The sequence below is a fragment of the Urtica dioica genome, chromosome 7 (assembly GCF_054948205.1).
Source record: "Urtica dioica subsp. dioica isolate 48M chromosome 7, U.dioica_male_clone48M_v1_H2, whole genome shotgun sequence".
Taxonomy (NCBI): Eukaryota; Viridiplantae; Streptophyta; class Magnoliopsida; order Rosales; family Urticaceae; genus Urtica; species Urtica dioica.
Window position 1 is genome coordinate 35,069,610 of NC_142762.1, and position 22,522 is coordinate 35,092,131.

At 35.9% G+C, this 22,522-nt stretch overlaps 1 protein-coding gene across 1 annotated transcript; it reads right to left on the reverse strand.

Moving 5' to 3' along the window:
* Positions 1 to 11,859: 11,859 nt before the first annotated feature.
* Positions 11,860 to 16,243, reverse strand: LOC149391062 (phosphatidylinositol 4-phosphate 5-kinase 1-like). The gene is made up of 8 exons (XM_089618709.1): positions 14,703 to 16,243; positions 14,460 to 14,624; positions 14,172 to 14,337; positions 13,898 to 14,008; positions 13,618 to 13,811; positions 13,402 to 13,532; positions 13,221 to 13,314; positions 11,860 to 12,765 (listed from the first exon to the last, which is right to left on the reverse strand). The coding sequence occupies exons 1-8, from the start codon at positions 15,749 to 15,751 to the stop codon at positions 12,456 to 12,458; spliced, it is 2,220 nt and encodes a 739-aa protein (XP_089474835.1). The 5' UTR covers positions 15,752 to 16,243; the 3' UTR covers positions 11,860 to 12,455.
* Positions 16,244 to 22,522: the final 6,279 nt, after the last annotated feature.

Below are 22,522 nucleotides of genomic sequence, written 5' to 3' on the forward strand. Positions count from 1 at the left end.
CTAAAAATTTCAAACTAAAAATATATTATTTTGTAGTTCGATTCACGAAGGAATGCACACGTAATCCAGTGACTGAGTTGTCTTGAATAAATATAGCTACATAGCATCTTGAAAAACATACAATTTTTTCTAAACAAACAAAATCTTATAGCGATGGAATCAATAATGTTCACATTGGTGGAGACATTCATCTAAGTACTAATTATATACTCGCGACAAGGTATTACTAACACAATAGCTCATTTTATTCCAAAAAAAAAAAAAATTGTGAAAACTAACTATTGATTTAATTTGTAGATTTCAATGGATTGAACCGGCTTCATTTGTGGATAATGAGTAAAATTAACACAATACATTTTAAATGATAGTATTGTGTTAATATATGGATCGATGGATTTAAATAAGTTCATTTTTTTTAATATCACAAAAAGATTAATTTTATAATTTAAATGGATTACATGACCATAAATTAAGTCAATCTGTGGAAATAAAAGATGATTAAAATAAATCCATTTTCATAAAAATGTACATAAAATTTGTTTTTTTAAGGTTCTCCGACACTTATAGACATTCTATTGTCTTCTTTAAAAGCCGTTGGGAGGCCCTGAAAACCATTCAAAAATACACAGAAAAAATGCAAAATATAATTTTGAAAGTGTTTAAAAGTTCGTATTTTTTTTAGTTAGAAAACTTATTTTAAATATGACTATTGGAAATCAAATTGAGACAAAATTAAAGAGATGGTCTAATTGGTAATTTTACACTAGCTCTAAAGTGGGTCGTGTGTTCAATCCCCACTAGTATCAAATATGCCTTAAAAAAATGTGATGAAAAGTGAGAGAGAGAGAGAGAGAGATTAAATGTTATGGGTATTTTTTCGAAATGAAAAAATATGTATAATTTTATCATTTTAACAATACATATAACTTTATTAATTTCAAGTGCTAATGTGTATATATTCAGGAATCCTAGTCCAGACTTATAACAAGTATTTATAAAGGTTCAAGTACTCGAGTCTTGATTTTTAAGAGAGATAAATTAATTTTGAGATTCCGTAAGAAACATTTGTACCAAGACCAACAAATATCCACATTGACAGTTTCTAAACGTTAATAAAATTAAACCCCACAAAATGAGAAGTATAGTTAATGCGATAAATACAGATATGGCGATAAAAGAAAGCGGTGTAGTAAGTGAATAAACATGGGGTGTGGTGGTGATGAGTGTGTCTGAATACGACACAGCAGATCAATTCGTAATCTAGTCTCGTAGTCGTACCATTTCATGTTTTCAACTTCTATTTTACAATCAATAATTACCTAATTTCTTTTTCCCTCGAATAATTTTGGTACCTTTCTGTTTTTCTATGTCCCAAACATATGCCCAAAATGATGGACCAAACCTCTCTCTCTCTCTCTCTCTCTCGTATTCGTATATTGAAACAGTTTCGTACAATATAGGCTTGTCACGCCTCTAATAATTCTCGTATACATATCTACCCACTCTAGTCCCTCTTTGATAAGAGAGAACTTAATTCCTGCCCTACATTCTTCTGCATTACACAGCTTGGATGTATTCTTAGTTTTATTTCTTTCTTATTTTATTTTGGAATTGAAAACAAGAAAGAAAACTAATATGGGATTTATTTTTTAGTAATATAACGAATAAGTAGTTTGCTGATAAAAGTGGAATATTTAGGCACAATCACCCGAAAATGAGGTGTACGTAACGACTCTTGTAACGAATATTAGACATCGCATTATGGGAGATTAATAAATGTCTTGGCTGTTAGCCCAAAAAACTTGGGTAGAAAAGTCAAACATAGTATTCGACTTGTTTTTCTTTGTTGGAGAGAGTTTTGTATTTATTTATGTTGGTCCATACTCCATACTCCATAGTAGCGTGGTAGACTGGTAGTGGTAGGTACTAGAAAATCAAATATTTTTTTTATACACGACTATAATCTGTTCACACATATTTAAATAATTTTACAGAATTTATAACTATTAGCCCAATTGAAATACTTTTTTTGTTCAATTAGGCAATATTTAGTTGATATTTAGCTATTGATCATAAACTTTTATAAACATGGAAATGCAATAATACATTTTATTAATCCAACAATTACCAAAAATAAAACATAATTACAAAAATTTCTAAAAATTGTCCTCATAATGTATCATCAATTTGAACTTCTAAGATTTTCGTTATTCTCAAAATTAAAAATTCTAAAAAAAACCTCAATTTAAAAATTCTTTGGATCCAAAGTTTTAAAAACTTAAAAAATAAATTTATAGTCGTTAATTATATCTAAATATCATACACACACAAAAAAAATAGTTTATATTGACATGTACATAACCAGATACTTGATGTGTCCAAAGAAAACGAAGATTTTGTCATGACGATTCTGCAATCGCGAAAATTGTAAAAATTATCATGTGAATTCGAAAATGAACAAAAACAATAAGGGTTCTAAATAACTGGAGTTCATAAGCGAGATATAATTATCAAATTGAAAAAATAAAAATAAAACTCAATGTGAAACTTCTCATAATGTTGGGTCAAATAAATGTCTTAAATCAAATAACAAAAAAATATATATTAAATTTTGAGCTGTTATTGATGACTCAGTTTTATGGTAGAAAAGATAAAATTAAAGAACAGCTTTATACGTATATAAGTCACTTAAACTATAACAATTGTTTAATAGTCGAGGTTTAAGATTTTCATAGTCACATAAAAATAAAATGATGAAAAAATAACAAATTAAAATTGCCAAAAATGTTAATTATGACTTTTTCAGTAAAAAAAAAAAACTAACATTTGGTAATATACAATTAGCCTAGTGGGATGTGGCATATTATGTGTAATTTCTATTTTCTACTAATATGGTTCACTTTTAACTTCTGTTTGGCACAAAGTACAACAAAAATATATTAACAAACGTTCCTAAATGCAACAATAATGCAGCTTTTTTTCTCTCGTTGATACATGTTTAAAGCTGCCATCTTTAAAAAAAAAAAAAATATATATATATATATATATATATATATATTTCGCTATCTTTGTTGAATAAATAAATTAAACAAGTGCAAACTTCAATGTTAGATTATTTGCAGAAGAATAATTTAAAAAATTATGTATACTGACAATATTATTCGTATTTCCTCTTGGCTTTCAATGACAATACTAATTAAAGCTCATCAAATCGCTCTCCAATTACCACATCCACATAGTTCATATAGTTAGTTATACAAATAGTTGTGCGAGTTCCTATATTGTTAAAAGTTTGGACTTTGGATAGGTAAATAAAAAATTATTAAACCCATCAACTAATCGGTATTAGTAATCTTTGATTTTTTTTTAATATTTGGCTTTGACAAAATGCCATTGCCACCAAGTTTGTTGCTTTTCATGGGGATACGCAAATGATGATTTTCTTTACCAATATATATTCACTGAATAAATACAACAGTTCATCTTTGCCGAATATAATTGTAGAGTAGTTATTTTCCTTCGTTTTTTTTATTCCCTCTCGCAAATTGTAGTAGTACCATAGTCAAGTCAACCAAGAGTTTATTTAAATTAAATTCCAGTCATAAAGTGCCAATAGTAAACGAGGAACAGCTGACTTTAGCACCAAGCTGTGTTATTTTGTGAATTTTTATTTTATTTAGGGAAGGAAAAAAATTATCGGTTTAATAAATAAAATATATTCCTTTTAAAAAAAATTAATATTTAAATTTCAAAGAGAGACTACATTTTTTTAGACCCAACAATTAGTCAAATATCAAAATTGGTCTTATCATCTAAACTTTATATGAAACTAAACATTTGACTCATTTTCGAAAAAAAAATACCACAAATTACTGCACCATCACAAATAATCTCAAAGAATCAAAAGTCATTGAAATTAATGGCAAAAACGACTATTTTCATAGGCGATGTTGACCAAAACCATTAAAACGATTTAAACCATTTAAATCTTTGATGACTCATAGCAGACCATAGCAAACTGCCGCAAATAATCACATAAACTTCTTTTATGGTCGTTGTTGCCAAAGAAGGTGCAGTTGTTCTTCAATTTTTGCGATGGTTTGAAATTATTCGCAATGTTTTGTGATTATTTCACATGGTTTTGTGATGAAAATTAGTATTTTCTCAAATTAGAGTAGAAAATGGAAAGGAAAAAAAACATATTTTCCGGAGATCGTCAAAGATCATAAAAAATCATCAAAAATCGTTAGAATATCGTTGTTGGTCCTCGGAAAAAAATATTTTGAGTGATATTTTTGTCCAAAAATAAAAAATTATAATTTATATATTTTTCAAATAACAAGCTCAATTATGATATTTTGCTAGTTTTTATATCTACAAAATGAAATTTCTCATTTCAAAACTAACAATATTCAGTACAGAGCATTTTGGGCTTCAATAACATCAAAATGAAACGAATTTTTTTCAGTAAATTACTAGTTTTTTTTCCTCTTTTTTTTCAATAGAAAAGGTTCAGTATCAATTGAAATATTTAATTTTGCATGTATTTAGAAATGAAACTGATTTTTCAAAACTTTATTAACTTAAAATACTCGGTTACCTAATTTTGGTTTGATTAATAAAAATTTGTAGAGAGACTCTCGTCTTAAGTAGCCGGTTTATTTATTTTCTCGTGAACTACACTCTAAGCTCCCCATGTATCCGAAATCTCACCACTTCCACATAATCTTCTCCCGAAAATCCTTCAGCCATAAACAATACACACCAAGAATCTTATGCCAGCGCGGTATATGTAAATATTAAAATTTCCTCTAGAGTACAATGACCAACACAATTGAACAAATTGTTAAAATCTGTGTGAATGATAAATTTTGATTTCTACAAGTATTTAAAAAAAAATTAAATAGAAAGTCTTTTATCGAATAACGTGATACTGATAAATAAAAAAAATCTAATCAGTAATTTTCCAATAAAACTCAAACTAAAGTCTTAGACATAAAAATTATATGCAGAAGATAATATGTTCTTGAGGATTCCATAAGCATGCTTGAACATGTAGAATAACTTCTTGAATAAATTAGAAGGCTAATATGTAAAATAATAATTCAAGAGGGCTAATTTGTTTAATTTTTAAGGTAAGAAAAATTAAAATAGCAAAAATATATGAACCGGTGTTATCTGATGAACAAACCGAGACACAATATAACTAAGGGTTCATTAGGTAAATATTCATATTTACAGTTTGATATTGTTAAATAGCCAACGTTTCGTAAATCTTAGCTAAATAGTCACTTTCATATATTTACAGATGTAAATGTTAGGTAAATAGTTATCTTCATTCATTAGACCACGTTATCTTTATAACTATTTATCTAAGACCACGTCAATTTCAAACGTTTTAGTTTGCTATTTGTCTAATTTTTTGTGTAGCTAATTACTAATATTTTTTTTTATCAAATTAATTATTTTAAAGATAAATGAAATGTAATTCTACTTCGTCTAACTGACTACGCTTTCAAATAGCTCAAGGCTATTACACTGGTGCAATCATTAAATATATGGAAAAATAATATTTTTGGCCCCTCAACTTTGTTATCAGTAACAAGTTGGTCCCTGAACAAAAAAATCTGCAGTTTTACACCTTCGTCATTGTAATTGTATCATATTTGGTCCTTATGCTACTTATATCGCCAAAATAAACGAGATTCGGTCGTGTGTTTATCATGTGTTGAAAAACAATGTTATATTGGTTATAACAGGAGAGATTAATTCGAAAGAGACTAATCTCGAGAGAGATTAATTACTTACGGATGATGGCGACAACGACTTCATGAAAACCAAACTGCCTCAGAAACACTGCCTAATGGATTCGAATGTTGCAAATTCATGTTATTACCAATATATTTTTTTTTATTTTTTCCAACACATGATTGACACACGATCGAATTTCGTTTATTTTCGCGATATAAGTAACATACTGACCAAATATGATATAATTACAGTGACGAATGGTAAAACTACAGATTTTTTTGTTCACTGACCAGCTTGTTATTGGTGACAAAGTTGAGGGGCCAAAAATATCATTTTTGGTGTTCTATAATTGTGAGTACATTACCGTTATCTAATGAAAGCATTGTGTTATCATAAAAAAAAAAAAAAAAAAAAAAAAACATTTAAGAATAAAAATATCTATTTAACTTCTTAAGTTTATTGAAGTTCAGTTCAACTACATTTCGAATTGATGCTATTATCTGTAAATATTTTTTAATTATTGACTTAATTGAAGTGGTATTGAAAAAATTAATTTGAATCATGAACAAAACTTCAAACAGTTACAAACATATCGATTAAACTTAGATGAATTAAAAAATGTACTATTAATTCAATATTATTAATTAATTAGATTATAATAATGCTTAAACATTTGGTGTAATCTTAACACCAAATGAATTACATTAAATTTGGTGTAACACTATTCATTCGGTGTCAAGATTACACAAAATATATAGTTTTAGAGTTTTAGTGGTTTAACCATTGGAGAACTCTAACTCTATTTATAGAGTTTTAGAGTTCTCCATTGGTGATGCTTTAAGTACCGTTGGAGAACCATCTTCCTGATAATGCTAAATGTTAACTACTAATTTACATATTTAATGACCAATGTGAACGTAGATTTGTTGCAACTAGTCAATCACCTACCTTATTTTAACGATCTAGTCAAAGTTTCATTTTATTAGAGAAATAACTTATCAGGTCGAAATTAAATAAATTAATTATTCAATTAATTAAATTAACTGAATTCAGCCTAGTGAACCTAGTGAACTATTTTCTTAATAAAATGAAATTTTGGTTATTTTTAAAAGGATAGAGACTATTGAGCTACTGGCCTAATCGCAACCAATATGAATTCGTCCATTAATCTACCTGCATGGACAAATGTAATAATAAAGGGAAAATGATACATATATACTATGTTTTTAGTGAAATGTTATGTTTAACCTTGGGTTTCAAAAATGGCGTCATTGTACCATCTGTTTAAATAAAATGGTAAAATGATACCCTGGAATAGATAACAGCACCACGAATATTCCTTTGATTGATTTTTCAGATGTTGACCCTGGTGTAAGAAACTGAATCAAACCCAAAACAGTACCCTTACTCTAAATTTCAAATTTTGAAATAAAAAATCGTTCTAAATCGAAACAAACTATTAAAATTCATATCTCCCAAGAGACGGCTTTCTTTTGTGTTCACATTGCAACTTTTTGAGTCTTGAATTTCACGCTCGAATCGATAATTTTGATGACTATCGACTGTCGACTTTTATCACTTTCCTCTGTATGTATTCTCCATAGATTGTTGTTTGTTTACATAAATAGTATAGTCAACATCAATAAAAAAAAAGTCAGTATAAGAAAGATTTGTGGCATTGTTATTTATTATAAGGTATAAATTCTTCATTTTAATTAAACACGAGGTACAAACTCGATATTTATAAAAATCGAAAGTTTTTTTTTTTTTTGAGGAAACGTGGTCAGAGCCACGGAATATCATAAAAGCCCTCACGTATGGCGGAGGAATACCGTGGTTACAAAGATAGGAGTGAAACAGAAACCGACGGTAAAGAAACAAAAATAAACTCAAACAAGCAGGGCCCTAGGGGACCGCGCGGGACCTCAACTCGCGATCATCGGCCTTAATGGCCTCTTCCGAACAAGGCGGGACTAAACCCAGCCAGGTCGAAGACGAGTGATGGTTAACCGCGTAGCGAGCTAGATTATGCGCAGCGACATTACAAAGACGAGAAATATGCATAATGCGAAAAACCTCAAGCTCCCTCACCTCTCTGGAAATGCGGTGCAGGATCGTCCCAAGCTCTGTCGCAGGCATCATGCCCTCATCGATCATCCTCACCACCCCCAAGCAGTCAGACTGGATCTCAGCTTTCCTGCCACCGACGCTGCGAACAAGCTCTATGCCCTGGAGGACAGCATACGCTTCCGCAAGCTGGGGGGAGAATCCCCTAGCCAGGAAAAGCGTCTGCGAGGCGATCACCTCTCCGGCGTGGTTTCGGACAACACAACCGACACCGAAGCCTCCACGGTCGCGAGCGAGTGCCGCGTCGACGTTAATCGAGAGGGTCCCGTCACTAGGGGGGTCCATCTGGGGGTCTTAGTCACCCTCGTGATCGTCGGAGACTCCCCAACCGAAGCCGCTCTGTACTCCTCGAGAAAGCTCACCGTCCACTGGACTAGCTGAGGCTGGCTCCAAGCTGCTCTTCCGGCCAAGACATTGTTCCTGTGGTTCCAAAGTTCCCAAATAATGGTAATGAAAAGCTCATGGAAACGAACCTCAAGGGTCTCTGTCGCTCTGAGGATAACGTCGAAGGCATCGCCGTCTCTGAAAGGCGGAAGAATGTGGTCGAAGCCCGCCTCTTTCCAGACTCTCCTGCTCCACCTGCAACCCCAAAAGGAGTGGAAAACCGTCTCTCTCGCCTCCTGACAGACAGGGCAGCTGTCGTCAGAGGTGATCTTCTTCTTGGCTAAGACTGCTCTGGCCGGGATCTGGCCTAAACAGGCTCGCCAACAGAAGAGTTTCACCTTAGGAGGAACTCTCAGCTGCCAGAACTTCGTCCACCACCTCTCCATAACCGTCGGGTCTGAAGAGCTGGCGGTCGGAGTTCTGGCTCTCTCCATCGCGACACGGAAGCCACTCTTGACGGAGTACTCTCCGTTCTCAGTGAAATGCCAGCGGCGCACGTCAGGGGTGCCCTCGCCTCCACACGGAATGCTCAGGATCGCCGCAGCGTCCTCCTCCCCGAACATCGCTGTGATAAGATCCACATCCCAGCTACCGTCCAGTCTCATAAGCTCAGCTACCCGCATGTCGGGGGGAATCCAATGGGGGTCAATCCAGGTGGCCGGTCTGTCCCTAGGAACCCAACTGTCACCCATGACCAAAGCAGACTCCCCGTCCCCAATACGCCATCTCGAACCGGACTGGATGATCTCGCGACCCCAAAGAAGGCTGCGCCAAATGGAAGAGCTACACGAACCAGGGAGAGCCGTCATAATATCACCGTCGGGGAAGTAGCTCTGTCTATAGACTCGTCCTACCAGACTATCCGGTCTCCTGAGAAGCCTCCAGACACTCTTAGCCAGGAGGGCCTGGTTGGACTTCCCCAGATCTCTGAAGCCCATCCCGCCCTCTGACTTGTGACGCGTGAGATCCTCCCACTTACACCAGTGGATCTTCTTCGTCGCCGTTCCACCCCCCACCAGAATCTGGCGATCGCCGAGTGGATGTCTCTAATCAAACGCAGCGGGATCTTGTGGCACGAGGCCACGTAACTGGGGATCGCCTGAATGACAGATTTAATGAGGACCTCTCTGCCAGCCTGCGAGAGGGAGAGGCCATTCCAGCTCTTAATCTTATCCCAGACACGGTCTCTTACAAACCCAAAAAGATCCGACTTCCTCCGACCAGTGAACGCGGGAAGACCCAGATAACGCTTATGGCAGTCCGTCTTCTTAACTCCTAGGATCTGGGCCAGGACCTCGCCTTCCTCTTCGCTAACCTCCGAGCCAAAACAGGCATCGGACTTATGAAAGTTCACCATCTGGCCCGAGGCCTCAGAGTAAGTCCGTAAAACGTCTGTGACCCTTTTACACTCGTCAGGAGTCGCTCGGCAAAAAACCAGGCTATCATCTGCGAAGAGAAGGTGAGACACATGAAGATCTCTGAACCGGACTCCAGAAATCGCTCCCGAATCCTCGCTCGCTCGAAAGATCGAAAGTAAAATTCGATGTTTTATTAAAATACAAGATATATGTATATATATGTATCATTTTCTAAAAAAAAACAATTAAACAAAAGTATTTATTCGGAATCTTCTTCATATTGATCCAATGAACAAGAAGATGTACCGTGGACGAAAGTGAGTCAATTCAAAATTACAATTTATGACGGTAAATTAAAAGTTGAAGCTATTGATTAGCCACATTTATAGATATAAAATATAGTACAAAAAGATATGCATTAGCATGATTTTTGGGCGTGGGAGATTTTATACCTCTCTATATAAGATGGGTCAGACAACTGATGTGAGATTTGAGCCAAAAAAAAACAAAGGAAAAAAAAAGAAAACTGATGTGAGATATTTATCTTTCTTCTCTATCTCTTTCTAATTGTGACGACCATTTCTTTTTACCATGTGGATTTGCACGATCTACAACGTACAAATATTATCTTCAATATCTAAGTTTACTCATAATAATCTATAGACTGCCAAGCAAATAGTTGTTTCAATTGGCTAGTCTGTAGGCTGCCAATAAAAGTTCTATTAATATCTGATGGGAAAATATAAACAATATTAAAAATCATAATTGTTTCTCACACAATTCCTATCCTATAGTTCATTATACTGTTATAGCATTAGCATGTACCCACAAATGTGTAGGATGCTAAACCAGAGTAATCGAAAAAGATACTGATTTACGTTTTAAGATATTTTAAAAATAATATAACAGGGCTAACCTCGATTAAACAAACTTACCGGCAAGTAGAGACTTACTAATTTTTTTAAAATAAAACAATAAATATTCATTGCACGTTTTTAATATTTTTATGAGAGAAATCAAATTAATATTACATAATTATAATATAAGATTCCCATGGTATAACTTTCTAGAATGACTACTATAAGTCTAAGGTGCGAAAATATGCACATGCAAATGCGAACTGAAATTGACCCTAATATTTGAGTTGTCAATTAGAAAATGCGACGAATTGCATTGTGTGGACACGTGGATCACATAAGTGGCACTCACGTTTAATTATTTATATTCCGAAATATAAGTTAGATGTCACAGAAGAGCCTTATTTACGTGCGGAATTATCCGAGCACAACCATGCAAAAAAAGAGATTTGAAAAATGAAGTTGAGAATCAACCAATATTGAAGAGGACGAGAATAATATTGAGCATGGACCAATAAATAAAAATGAGCACAGTGAGTCACGATGGATGAGCACACACAGACCCGTGCTTTAAGTCTCTCTGTACAGAGACTACACAATAAACTCCGATAAAAAAGAGCAAAAGGTCAAAAAAATATATATAAATCAAAAGATAATAAAAAATAAAGGAAGAGCAATTCGTTGTGTAATACGGTTCGAGTTCGACCCTTGCCTTACACTTCTGAGTCTGACCCAAAACATCGATTTCTTCGGTTTAAAAAAAAATGAAAATAAAAGCACGAGACCCTAGAAACTAAATGAATGCATAACCTTTTATAACTTAAAATACCAATTTGCCCTCCCAAATCCCTAGGAATAACAGCTTGATTCTTTGCTTTTGTGTGGATTGGAGGACCAGATAGAGAGATCTTGAGTCAATGGTCAATTAATTGTTGTTCCCTGAGAGTTGCTTTTTTGGTGGGCATTTCTTTTCTTTATTAGTCTCATCTGCTTCCTTGAATTTTTTCTTCTTGCTTTAAAAATAAACATAATTTATTAATGGAGAGAGAGAGAGAGAGAGAGAGGAAAAGGAAAAAATTGAATTGGAGAGAAGTACACTGAGAGAGAATAGAGAGAACAAAGCCAGCAAAAACAAAGAAACGCCAGCCCATGTTTCTCACTAGCTTTCTCTACTTTTCATGTATTTTTCGCTCTTCTTAACTCTCTCACAATGCCTCTCTTTCACTGCAAAAAGCAACGCCAATTAACCCAATTTTTTATTTTATACCGAAGATTTTTTAATTATTTAAAAAAGACAGCGCGATTCCATGGGCCTCAATGTTTCTCGGGTAGAGTGTGCAATTCAAAACAAGTTTCTCCTTGATTCAACCAAAACAAAGAAATAAATAAGTAAAATAAAAAGAGTAAATAATCATCCAACAATTTTTTTTTGTTTTTCTTTCACTGACTTTTGCTATAAGGCTGTACACTTATTATTCATAGCTTTTTTTTTCCTCATCCTCCTCTCTTCACCCTCTCAGCGGAAACACAAAGCTTCAGTTTCCCTGTACCTTACTCCTATCTTCTTCACAACTTCCTTGACCACCACAAAAATATTCACCCCAAATAAACAAAATAAAATAAAAACTAAAAAAAAAATCAGAATCCAACTTTTCCGTGCCCTCCAGTTGTTGAATGTACAAGTAAAAACCCCACTCCGCTTCCAATACCAAAGCAGCCATGGCTGTATCTTCAAAACTCAGCCCTAGCAAAGAAAGCAGAGAACCCTCCAAAAAACACCAATCCTCCGATGAATTCTTCTCCGCTGCCACTTGCGACGTGGCACACCTTGTCACAGATCGTCTCATTATTTCTTTCCGTTAATTATTTCCACATCAAGAGCTTCTGTTTACGCCATTTCCATCAGGGTCCGAAAAGGGGATTCTTACCCGGGTCGAAGAACGAATGTCACGTATATGAACTATCTCGTAGCGCTGGGCTACCTATCCTCTACGAATATCCGGCCAATGAAATCGCGGAAGCGCCTTGAGTAGAGCTTGGGATCAACGGCTGAGATCGAAGTAGGGTCGGCTTGGAAAGACTTGTAGGCGTGCTCTAACTTCTTTGTGATGTCGTAGTCCTGTAAGATGTCGATGATCCCGAAATAAAGAACCACTTCGTAAACTTCGCCGTTCCGCGAAGGTGTTGAGTGGCTGATTCCACCCGAGGTGTATCGGTCAAAGTCACTCTTCCTTGCCATTCGCTCCGCTCGGGCTGGCATGTTGGCTCCTAAGCAGATCAGTGGTTTCCTGATACAAGAGAATAATATTGGTTTTAATTAAACATGTTCAAGATTTAATACAGTGAAATGTGTTTTTGACTCGAGGGCATGCAATTAATGGGTGGGGTTTTAATAGTGCCAAATGAGAAACACAATTTAACTTTGTTTCGTTGCCGTTGGAGTTGCTAATGAAGGTCTTTCTGCAATCGACAGCTATTCCTATTTATCAGTTGGGAGAATTAAATTATTTTTAGGGCCACATATTAGAGACCATGCACGTGGGTTGAAACAGCTTTTGGCAAACACCAAGTCACCAACCAAGCTGACTTTCAATTATTTGAAGAGCAATCAAAGATTTAGAGGCTGAAATTATAGGCCAACAAAGTTTATAGGTAGTTTAGCGGCGAATATGTATCCTTATTTACTCGTTGACAGTTGTTTATAAGCAATGAAGAAGATAGAATTTATGAAGCTAGAACTTACTGGCCAGATAAAACTCGATCCATGTCTTGCAATTCTGCCTCGAGAAATCGACAGCCTCGCATGTACTTCTCGTTTTGGTACGAGTCATTTTGGCCTGAAAGGAGTTTCCGAAATCCGATTCAATATTCTAATTCATTTAATAATTGCACATGCTGGAATAACTTATTCATAGAGTACTTACCAGTTCGCAAAACAAACGGCGACAATCCAATCTTGTCGTATCTGTTATCATCACGGAAGTGAAGTCCAACGAGCAGACTGTAATCCATGATCCTCTCGGCTTCCAGAAATTCACAATCCCTTTCAATTTGCCTGAAGTGTAAAAAATAAAACACATTTAGTACCCCAAAACAAAACAAAAAATCGAGAGAAACGCAGTACACGTGAACCAACTCACTTCATCAACTCTTGATACCAATTTTGCTGGACCCGAAAAACAAAATTGAGGTCAAGATCCTTGAGGGTTGTCGTTTCGTCTATCTCCACCTCCGACTTGTCAGTCGTCCGTCCATGGGAAGAACCTTTCAGATCAAATCGTCTATGGATCCGATACTCGGAACAGAACAGATTGCCCATCACAATAAACCGTGTCTGAAAATGAATAATATAAAACACATTACTAACAATTTTTTTTCAATGATACTATGAATTTTGGTTTTGGGCAGCCAAAGGCATACCTTCTGGCCACCAACAGGCTTCACACAGTGCACGCCGAAGAACTTTGTCACGAGTGAGTTTTCATACTTAGACACATGTTTGTAGTAGCTTGGGAGCATTCTAATTAGCACCTGAAAAAAAGGATTTTCATGCTTTGAGAAAGCTGTTGAAACAAGAAAACTGAGCAAGGAAACAGAAAATCCACAGCCGCTACTTTTGCCACATAAGTGGTGTACGAGTCACCAAGACTTTGAAAATGAGTGAGATGAAAGTCAAAAGAATTAGGCAACAAACCTTGACTTCTGATTTCTTCACCGTCTTGATCATAAATCGATCATCCTGGGTAAGGTAAAAGAAACTTCCACTCTTTCCCGGAGAAGAAAGCTCTCGGAGGGCATCGTTTCCGCAGATGGCCATCATGTAATCTGCTGGATCCACTCGGAACAGCTCTCTCAGATGCCTGAAATACTCACGGAAAAAACACTCAGTAACTTGAGAGAATGTTTGGCAATGAAGCAAGAGAATAATACATTTAATCACAGTCGACCAGGCGAGATGACAAAATCTGTCACGAATAGCTACCTGAAGACCATGGGACAGTAATCTTTCCAGCGGAAATCGATCGACAAATGCGGCGGAGTCTTGCTCGAGCCCTCCGGCGGAAACCTCGTCCAGAACTTCTTCCTCGGCTCGAAATCACTCGTCATCAGGTCTCTCGTAATCTGGGCATGTTTCCCGACCGTATACCTGCCAAAACACCAAAACCCATTCATCAGACTAAATACTCAAAACACATACAATTAAAAAAAAATCATTATGAATTACCTAATCCCAAGCTGAAGATTAAGCATGAGGTCGTAATTCTTGTGGCCCTTGGAGATAGTCAAGCCCGGCTTCTTCGCCTCGCCGCCGCTGAGGCAGAGAGGGTTCCTCCTGAACTTGGCGAAATCGCAATCAAACCCGGCTGAGCCGCCTCGGTAGATCATCGACGCCTCGACATTATCCAGAATATCACACGTGATATCCCCAGCCTCGCCGTCGCTCTCCCAGATGCAAATCCTCGGAAACATCCCGGGGGCTCCAACTCCGGTGACATTCCCGGCGTCAACCGAGGAGCGCTTCCGCATCGTGATTGTGAGATTGTCGCAATCGGATTTCTTACCGGCACCCGGGTAGAAAGTGCCGTTTCCGACGTAGACGCTTCCGTCGGGCCACGAGAACACGCCGTTCTCCTTCGGGACGCCGTTCTCCCAATTTCCGTCGTAACGGTTGCCGTTGGACCAGATCAGGACGCCTCGGCCGCTGATGACGCCGTTCTTCCATTCGCCGACGTACTCGTTGCCGTTCTTCCAGACGTAGCGGCCATGGCCGTCCTGGAAGTTCTTCCGCCACGATCCCTCGTAGAAGTCGCCGTTCGCGTAGCGCTTCTGGCCGTGGCCGTGCTTCCGGTCGGAGCTCCACGAGCCGCGGTAGGTGTCTCCGTCGGAGCCGATGAAGGTTCCGAAACCCTCCATTCTTCCGGATTTGAACTCACCCTCGTAGGTCGCTCCGCTTGGCCAGGAAAACCTTCCCTTGCCGGAGGCTTTTCCCCGGCGCCACTCTCCCTCGTACATGCAACCGTCGGTCCAGAGGTACTTCCCCGATCCGCTCGGCACTGTGCCGGAGAAGCTTCCGATGTACAGATCGCCGTTCGGGAGCGATTTCTCCACTCCGCCGGAGATCTGATCCTCCGTCGCCGGAGTCGTCGCCGGCGTGACTCTCCTGGTGCTCCCGGACTGCGACCGGCTCCTCGGCGGCGCGACCGGAGGAAGAAGGCTCACCACGTCGCTCGTCGAATCGCAGAGCAGTGATTCGCGCATTTCCGATTCATACATAAAACCTCCCAAACCCTAACCCTAGTCCTCTCTTCACTTCGCTCTCTGTTTATCTCTCTCTCTCTCTCTCTAAGCCTCAACGCCGTCGCAGCATTCACTCGCCGGGACAAAGCGGCGACGTTTCAGGCATTACCACCACCACCACCACCACAATCACAAACACTTTATCTTCTTCTTCTTCTTCTTCGTCTTGGTTTAGTCTGTGGCTTTGGGTTTTGTCTCTCTCTCGTCTCTCTTTCTCTTTTTTCTTTTTTGTTTGTAAGTTTCTTCTTCTGTCTTTTGAGTGCTTTGTGTTTTGAGGGAAATGAGTGGGAAATGGAATCCTACAAAACAACACAGTGCCCAAAAAGAGACGAGAAAGAGAGATAAAGGGAAATTAAATAAGAAAAATTAAAAATAAATAAAGGGTATGGTTTGGTTTGGACTTTGGACTAGACTACACACACCAGCAGAGACGGAGGGAGTAAAAGAGCTCTCTCTCTCTCTCCCTATGAACTTCTTCAATACCCAATAACCCCCAAACACGCACATATTATAATCCATTATTATTTATTAAATTAATTAATTTGGTGTTGTGTTGTTGTATAATTGAAAGGTAATTAATGAGCCGGCTTTTTCTTTTTCGTTGGGAACGTTGCTAACTACGCTTCTTCTGGTTATTAACCAGCTCGCCCAAAAATATTTACTCTCATTCACTGTTCTCTATGTACACTAAATTATACCCTTTTCTTTTCGGCTTTTTTTTATATTATTTAAGAGATTTCTATTTTATTTTCGTCGTGTTTATTTTGAACTGGACTGTCAAAGTATTATAACCGAACGTTGATATGATAAGTTAATAAATGTATTTAACAAAATTCTGCGACAAAAGAAAAACAAAGAAAAGATATGTCACATGTGTTTTCAACCAATTTTTTTTCTTTCGTTTTCACATTTCAGCAAATATATGCGTAGATTTTATTATTTATATATAATTCATTTAGCAATCGATTGGTCCCCAATTGTAGTTCTTTATCTGGCTTTCGTCCTGACGTGACGGAATCGACTAGGATGAGAAAAAGGGCATTACTATGTATGTTTGTATATAACATCTTTTGTTGGTCCTTTTTACCCTTGCTTTTCATTAAAATTACGTAAAACCGAATTTCTTATTTATTTTTCTTTATTCAGTTTATTATTTCTAAGCAAATAAATCGGGATTTGCTTGTGGGCCCAGAGAACTCTGCTCCGGTGACCTATCCAATGTGTCTTTATTTTCTCTTTTTTATTTTTTCCCACGATTTTCACTGTTTATTGTATTTTATTACTGTATATACACAACAGACGGAGATTAGATCGCTTTTTCTTCACCTTTTTTTTTTGCATTTAATATTTAGTTCTGCATTCTTTATTAGCAACAATTAGATGTAATGTTTGGTTGGTATGTATGTTCTACAATTAGAGTTGAGTTTTCAAAATAAATTTAAGTTTAATAATCCAAATCTGATCTCTCAGAAGCCTCTTTGTTTGTTTGTTAGTTTTGTTGATGATGAGAGGCATGCACGTTTAGCGTCACCCATTATCTCTCCATTAAACATATCTTTAAAGATATACTAATCATTTTATTTCTCTTCTAACCTATTTCATTAAACTTCATTATTAACTCAGAGAAAGTATCCACGCAATTTATTCCAATCTTCGTTGATCCCTCAACAAACTATAAATAATAATTTTTAATCTAAATTTCAGTCGACTTTTTGTTAGACCCAACTCCCAATATCACGTTAATTCACATACTCTTATCCATAATAATAATTATTATTTAATATAGTTTAATTGGTAATTTCACGTCACTTCCAAAATAGAGGTCGTGAGTTCAATTTCTACATACAGCAAAATTTCCTAAATCAAATTTAAACAGTAATGTTGAAAACAAAGCAAATTAATATATTTGAAAAAACTGTGTAATATATTGCATAACATCTCTTATATTCATTCTATTTCCTCAAAGTTTTTTACCATGGATGTTTTTGTGTTTTTTTTAATAAACATAATACTTTTGAAATGTTATAAAAAAAAATTAAGTGTAAGTATTTTTTCATGTTTAAACTAAAATTCTAAAAAGGCACTATGTCATGCTATGCTATGTTGCTGGCTATGAAACAACCGACTTATGAGTAATTATGTATGTAAACAACTAAACATTTATTCAAGGCAAAGGACAATTGTGAGCAAAAACGTGTTGCTAAAATGCAATATGTTTATTTACTCGAATAGATCCCTAACCATGAATACTAGCAAAATATGGTAACCTAAATTTGACAAAACGACCGACCCCTCAAAAACGGAATCTTCCATCGCTTTTAATTTTTAATTTATTTTATATAGTTTGAGGCTGATAAACGACTATATTCAAATGTCAACCGAGATATCTATTCTCTTACTCTATAAACTTGATTACGATTTTCCTCTTTGTTAAGAACATCATGTAATGGTGGAGAAAATGAGAGGGCATGGGAAGAAATATTGGTGCAAAACGAGTCATTAAAATTTTGTGGACCTGAAATTAAGAAGCGTTTGGCCCATTGGGAAAGGAATGGGTTAATCCGAGTAAGTGGCTAAGAGCAAAGAATTTATATATTTAAATAATAATAGAAAATAGGAATCCTATAGATCTATTAATTTATTGACCTAAATTTAGGACTCTCTCGATAAAAGGTTGGCAAATTTGAAAACATCATTTTCAAGCGTTATTGGTAATATTATTGTTGACGCAAGGACAGTTGGGAATCTCTTTTTCCTTGGTCTCTCTCTCCAACTATCTGGTGTCTCTTAAGAGCCCTACGAGCTCTTATACTATCTAATTTTTATATATTAAGAAAGAAGAAAAATATGGTAATATTGTCACATTTGGTTATTTAATTATTACAAATCATCAAATCTAGTGAGTTTATTTCCTTCCATAATAACGCGTCCTATTATTACAAATGTTACTGCACAGTGCAAATGTGCAATGAAGGACGTGTGATACAAATGTAGGGTTTAAATTGTTTTTTCAATATAAATTACACACACAACCACGTTGAAAAGACAATAATACCCTTAAAACGTTGAAAAGACTATACAAACTAACTAAGAGAATTTTTAGGTCACGGATTACTCATTTTATTGCTAATTAATTTTTAGATGAGTTATTTTCTAAACATAAAAATGAGATGCACGATTTTAAACATAAAATCATATTAAATCTCAACACGAAATGAGTACTCACTAGAATCTTTTGAATTTGGCCCAAAATTATATGATATTTGTTTAAGAACATTCATCTTTACATTAAAAATCTCATATTCAAAATAGAATGAGAATTAACAAGGTGTTAATATCGAAAAATAGTTCAACACTTAGAGCCCGTCTGATCGAGGATCGGACCCTATGATCGCACGAATGCCAAATAATGGTGAAATCTCTAGCTTGCCACATTTATCTCACTTGAAAGAAGTTTATGGCCACTTGTCACATGAGAAAAGAGAGATAAGTGAGTTAGAGGGACGATACAGGTTTTTCTCCAACACAAGATATGACGCTTAACATTAGTCTGATTGCTATGTGGGGTGAGTGACATTTCTCTATCCTATGTGAGTTATAGAGAAATAAGGTGTGAGGTGAGAGAGACAAAGAGAGGGATTGATCAAATTTTGTTAAGTTGAGAGGAACTTAACTCAGCCTTGTGTACAATGAAGAATTTATAGTGAATCATTGAGGTTGAGAGAATGATCGGGGTAGTTCCATCATTTTATTGTTGTCAGGGTATCCGCTTGACTATTTTCATGAAGGTTTAGCTTTGACCATTTTTATGAAGGTTCGGTCCTTGATCATTTATACGAGGGTCTGGCCCTTGACCCTTTTGTTAAGGTCCGTCTCTTGATCATTGCTTAAGTACTCCCAAACTCTTTATTGGGATGGCCTGACGAGTCATTTTTCATTTGTTTTGGGTTGGCCCGTCATGTTTTTTGGAGAAGAAAAACGACCTCATAACACAAGATTTGTAATTACTTAGTATCATAAAATAAACTTTTAATTAGCAGTTTATTATATATATATATATATATATATATATATATATATATATATATATAAAGATAATCAGTTGATTTTGGGATATAAACTTAAGGTACTTTAACATATACACTGGAATACCAAGGTCTTCAGATATTGCATAGATTTTATGTAACTACTATAATAATACATAAATACTCCAATAGTACATATTAGAGTATAAAAATATATTCTGTTGTACTTGTGAGAAAAAAAAAATTATGTTGAACATATTATTTCGCCGGACTAAGTAAACAAATCGACATAACTAACGCAACAAATAATACATGAATATATTCTGTTGTACAAATTATTTCGCCGGAATATGCACGTAAACAAACACACATAATTAGCGCATCAATATTTGTTCATGCATGTTATGCAATTTTGTCGCCAATCACGGCTATATACATATATATAATATATAGGCACAACTACTATTATACGTGCACGCGTTTTTAGTTATTAAAAAAAAAAAAAACCCGAGTCGTTCATTACAATTTTTTGTTTTTTAGAATTTCGTTATTCAAAAGTATATTAAATTTTTAAAAAAAATCTTAATTATGGTATCAGTTATTTATCGTGGGAAACGAGTATACGACTCTTTGTTCATATTTTCTTCAGGCGTATTATGCTTTTGGCTGAATCACGCAAATTGTTCCACGTCTCAAAGAAGAGATTATTCGAGTGGTTTTCGATTCGTCTCTACTGGCTGAAAACTAGAACCGACTTTAAACAAATAAAAAGAGTAGATTCAAATCTCGACATTATATGTCAAAAGTAATATATATCGTATTCAGATTCAACGTCCAACGACAAATTCACATGTGCACATAGAATATTAGCACTCGCGTCAATTTAAGCTTGAAATAATTACACATAACAGTTCCTGATATATTGTGTTTATTTTAGCCTCGTGTTGAAATTTAGACTTTTTAAAGTTGTGAAGTCCCTACTCAAACGCCTTTCAATTATATCAAAGTTGTAAAGTCACGAGAAATAATGCTGTGGTCAGTAATTGTATCAGAGTATTGTTGATATAGTGTACTTCTACCGAGATTCTCATTTGCTACACAAGATAAAAATTTCACAAACCAGTGTGTTGCTTCTTTGACACAAAGCAGTGTATCGCTTGTTTGCACACCCAATATGTTGAATTCTTCAATATATGATCTATAATCAAACACAAAGATTATTCAAGTTTATGAATATTTTGGATATATGAGTGCAAGCGTGAAGTGATGAACGTCGATAAATTGTAATATGATCTATTATGATTCGAAATCGGATGCGAGAAGATATTCACTATCTTCTAGTGTAGTATATTCGGTGTTATAACAGAATCTTATATTAAAAGTAAATGAGATTAACTTACAAAGATTTATAAGTTCCAAAGTTACTCTTGTTAATTGATTTTGAAATGAATCACCGCGATAATTCACATTCGAAATTATTGTTGTCTTAATTATTAAGATATTAAATTAATTAGAATACCAATAAAACTCTAAAGGTCTAATAAAACATACAATTCTACTATAACTCACTTAATATTCTATTAGGCTTCTAAATTAGATAACTACCATTAATTAAACCCCTAAAATAAACAATATTATAATGTACCAATTATATGAAGTCCGTAATTGAATTATTAGAAATAATATTGTTCTGTTTGGTTGTTAACTCGAATAATTTTTTTTTTACAATTTTTTTATAATTGTTGTGAAAAACATTTTTGTAATTGCTTTTAAAAAGCTATTTGATTCTCCTTCTCTGGGCGTTCGACTCCAATCTCAAATCTAAAGTCCATCTCGGCGTTCGACTCTCAGCACAGCCTCATTAGGCTGGGGAGCTCGTCGTGTCGAAACTCTGGCGAGCCGGGGAGGCTCGGGAAATGGAGGAGCCGTGGTGGAGGGCCCGGGGAGGTGAGTCGAAGGCGGAGCCAGCCGTCGGAGAAGATGGCGACGAGGAAGGCGCTGGTGGATGAGACGGCTCGGACGCCGAATTCGGCGTAGAGATCGGAGACCCAGCCGAGGAAGAGGTCGAAGACGATTGCGGAGGGAGGGTTTGGGTGGGATCGGAACCAGAGGGCAATGGGTTGTGAGAGGGCTTTGAGGGCGTTGATGGTTGGGATGTTGCCGAGGTGGATGAGATTCTCGACTCCGGCGGGGATGGCGGGGTGGGCCGGGATTGGGAGGACTAATGTGGTCACGGCTGTGGAGTGGGCGGAGAGGATTTGGGTCAGGGATGGCGAGTTGGAGAGAGAGAGAGAGAGAGAGATGTGAGTGAAAAAAAAGCATAACACATAAAAGCTGTATTTGAAAATCCTTCACAAAAATAAAATACAACTTGAAAAATTTTCAAATAAATTTTTTCAGTTGTAAAACAAACACTTTTTACTTTATTGTAAAACAAAAGGCAAATTCAAAAAGTAAAAAACACTTCCCCGATGACGTACCAAACTAAACATATGTACTTATATTTCTATCACATAGATAATAAAGATGAACTTCACTCCCCCTTTCATCTTGGGGCCGCCACATGGCGGTTTTTTTTTTTGCCTTTTTTTTCCTTTGCCTTTTTGGGGGTTTTTTTTTTCTTTGCCTTTTCCTTTCGATTGGTTTTTTTTTTTAATCTATTTTGTAAAATAAAAAATTATGTATATTGTTTTTTTTCTTCCTCTCTCGTCAATATATTTTG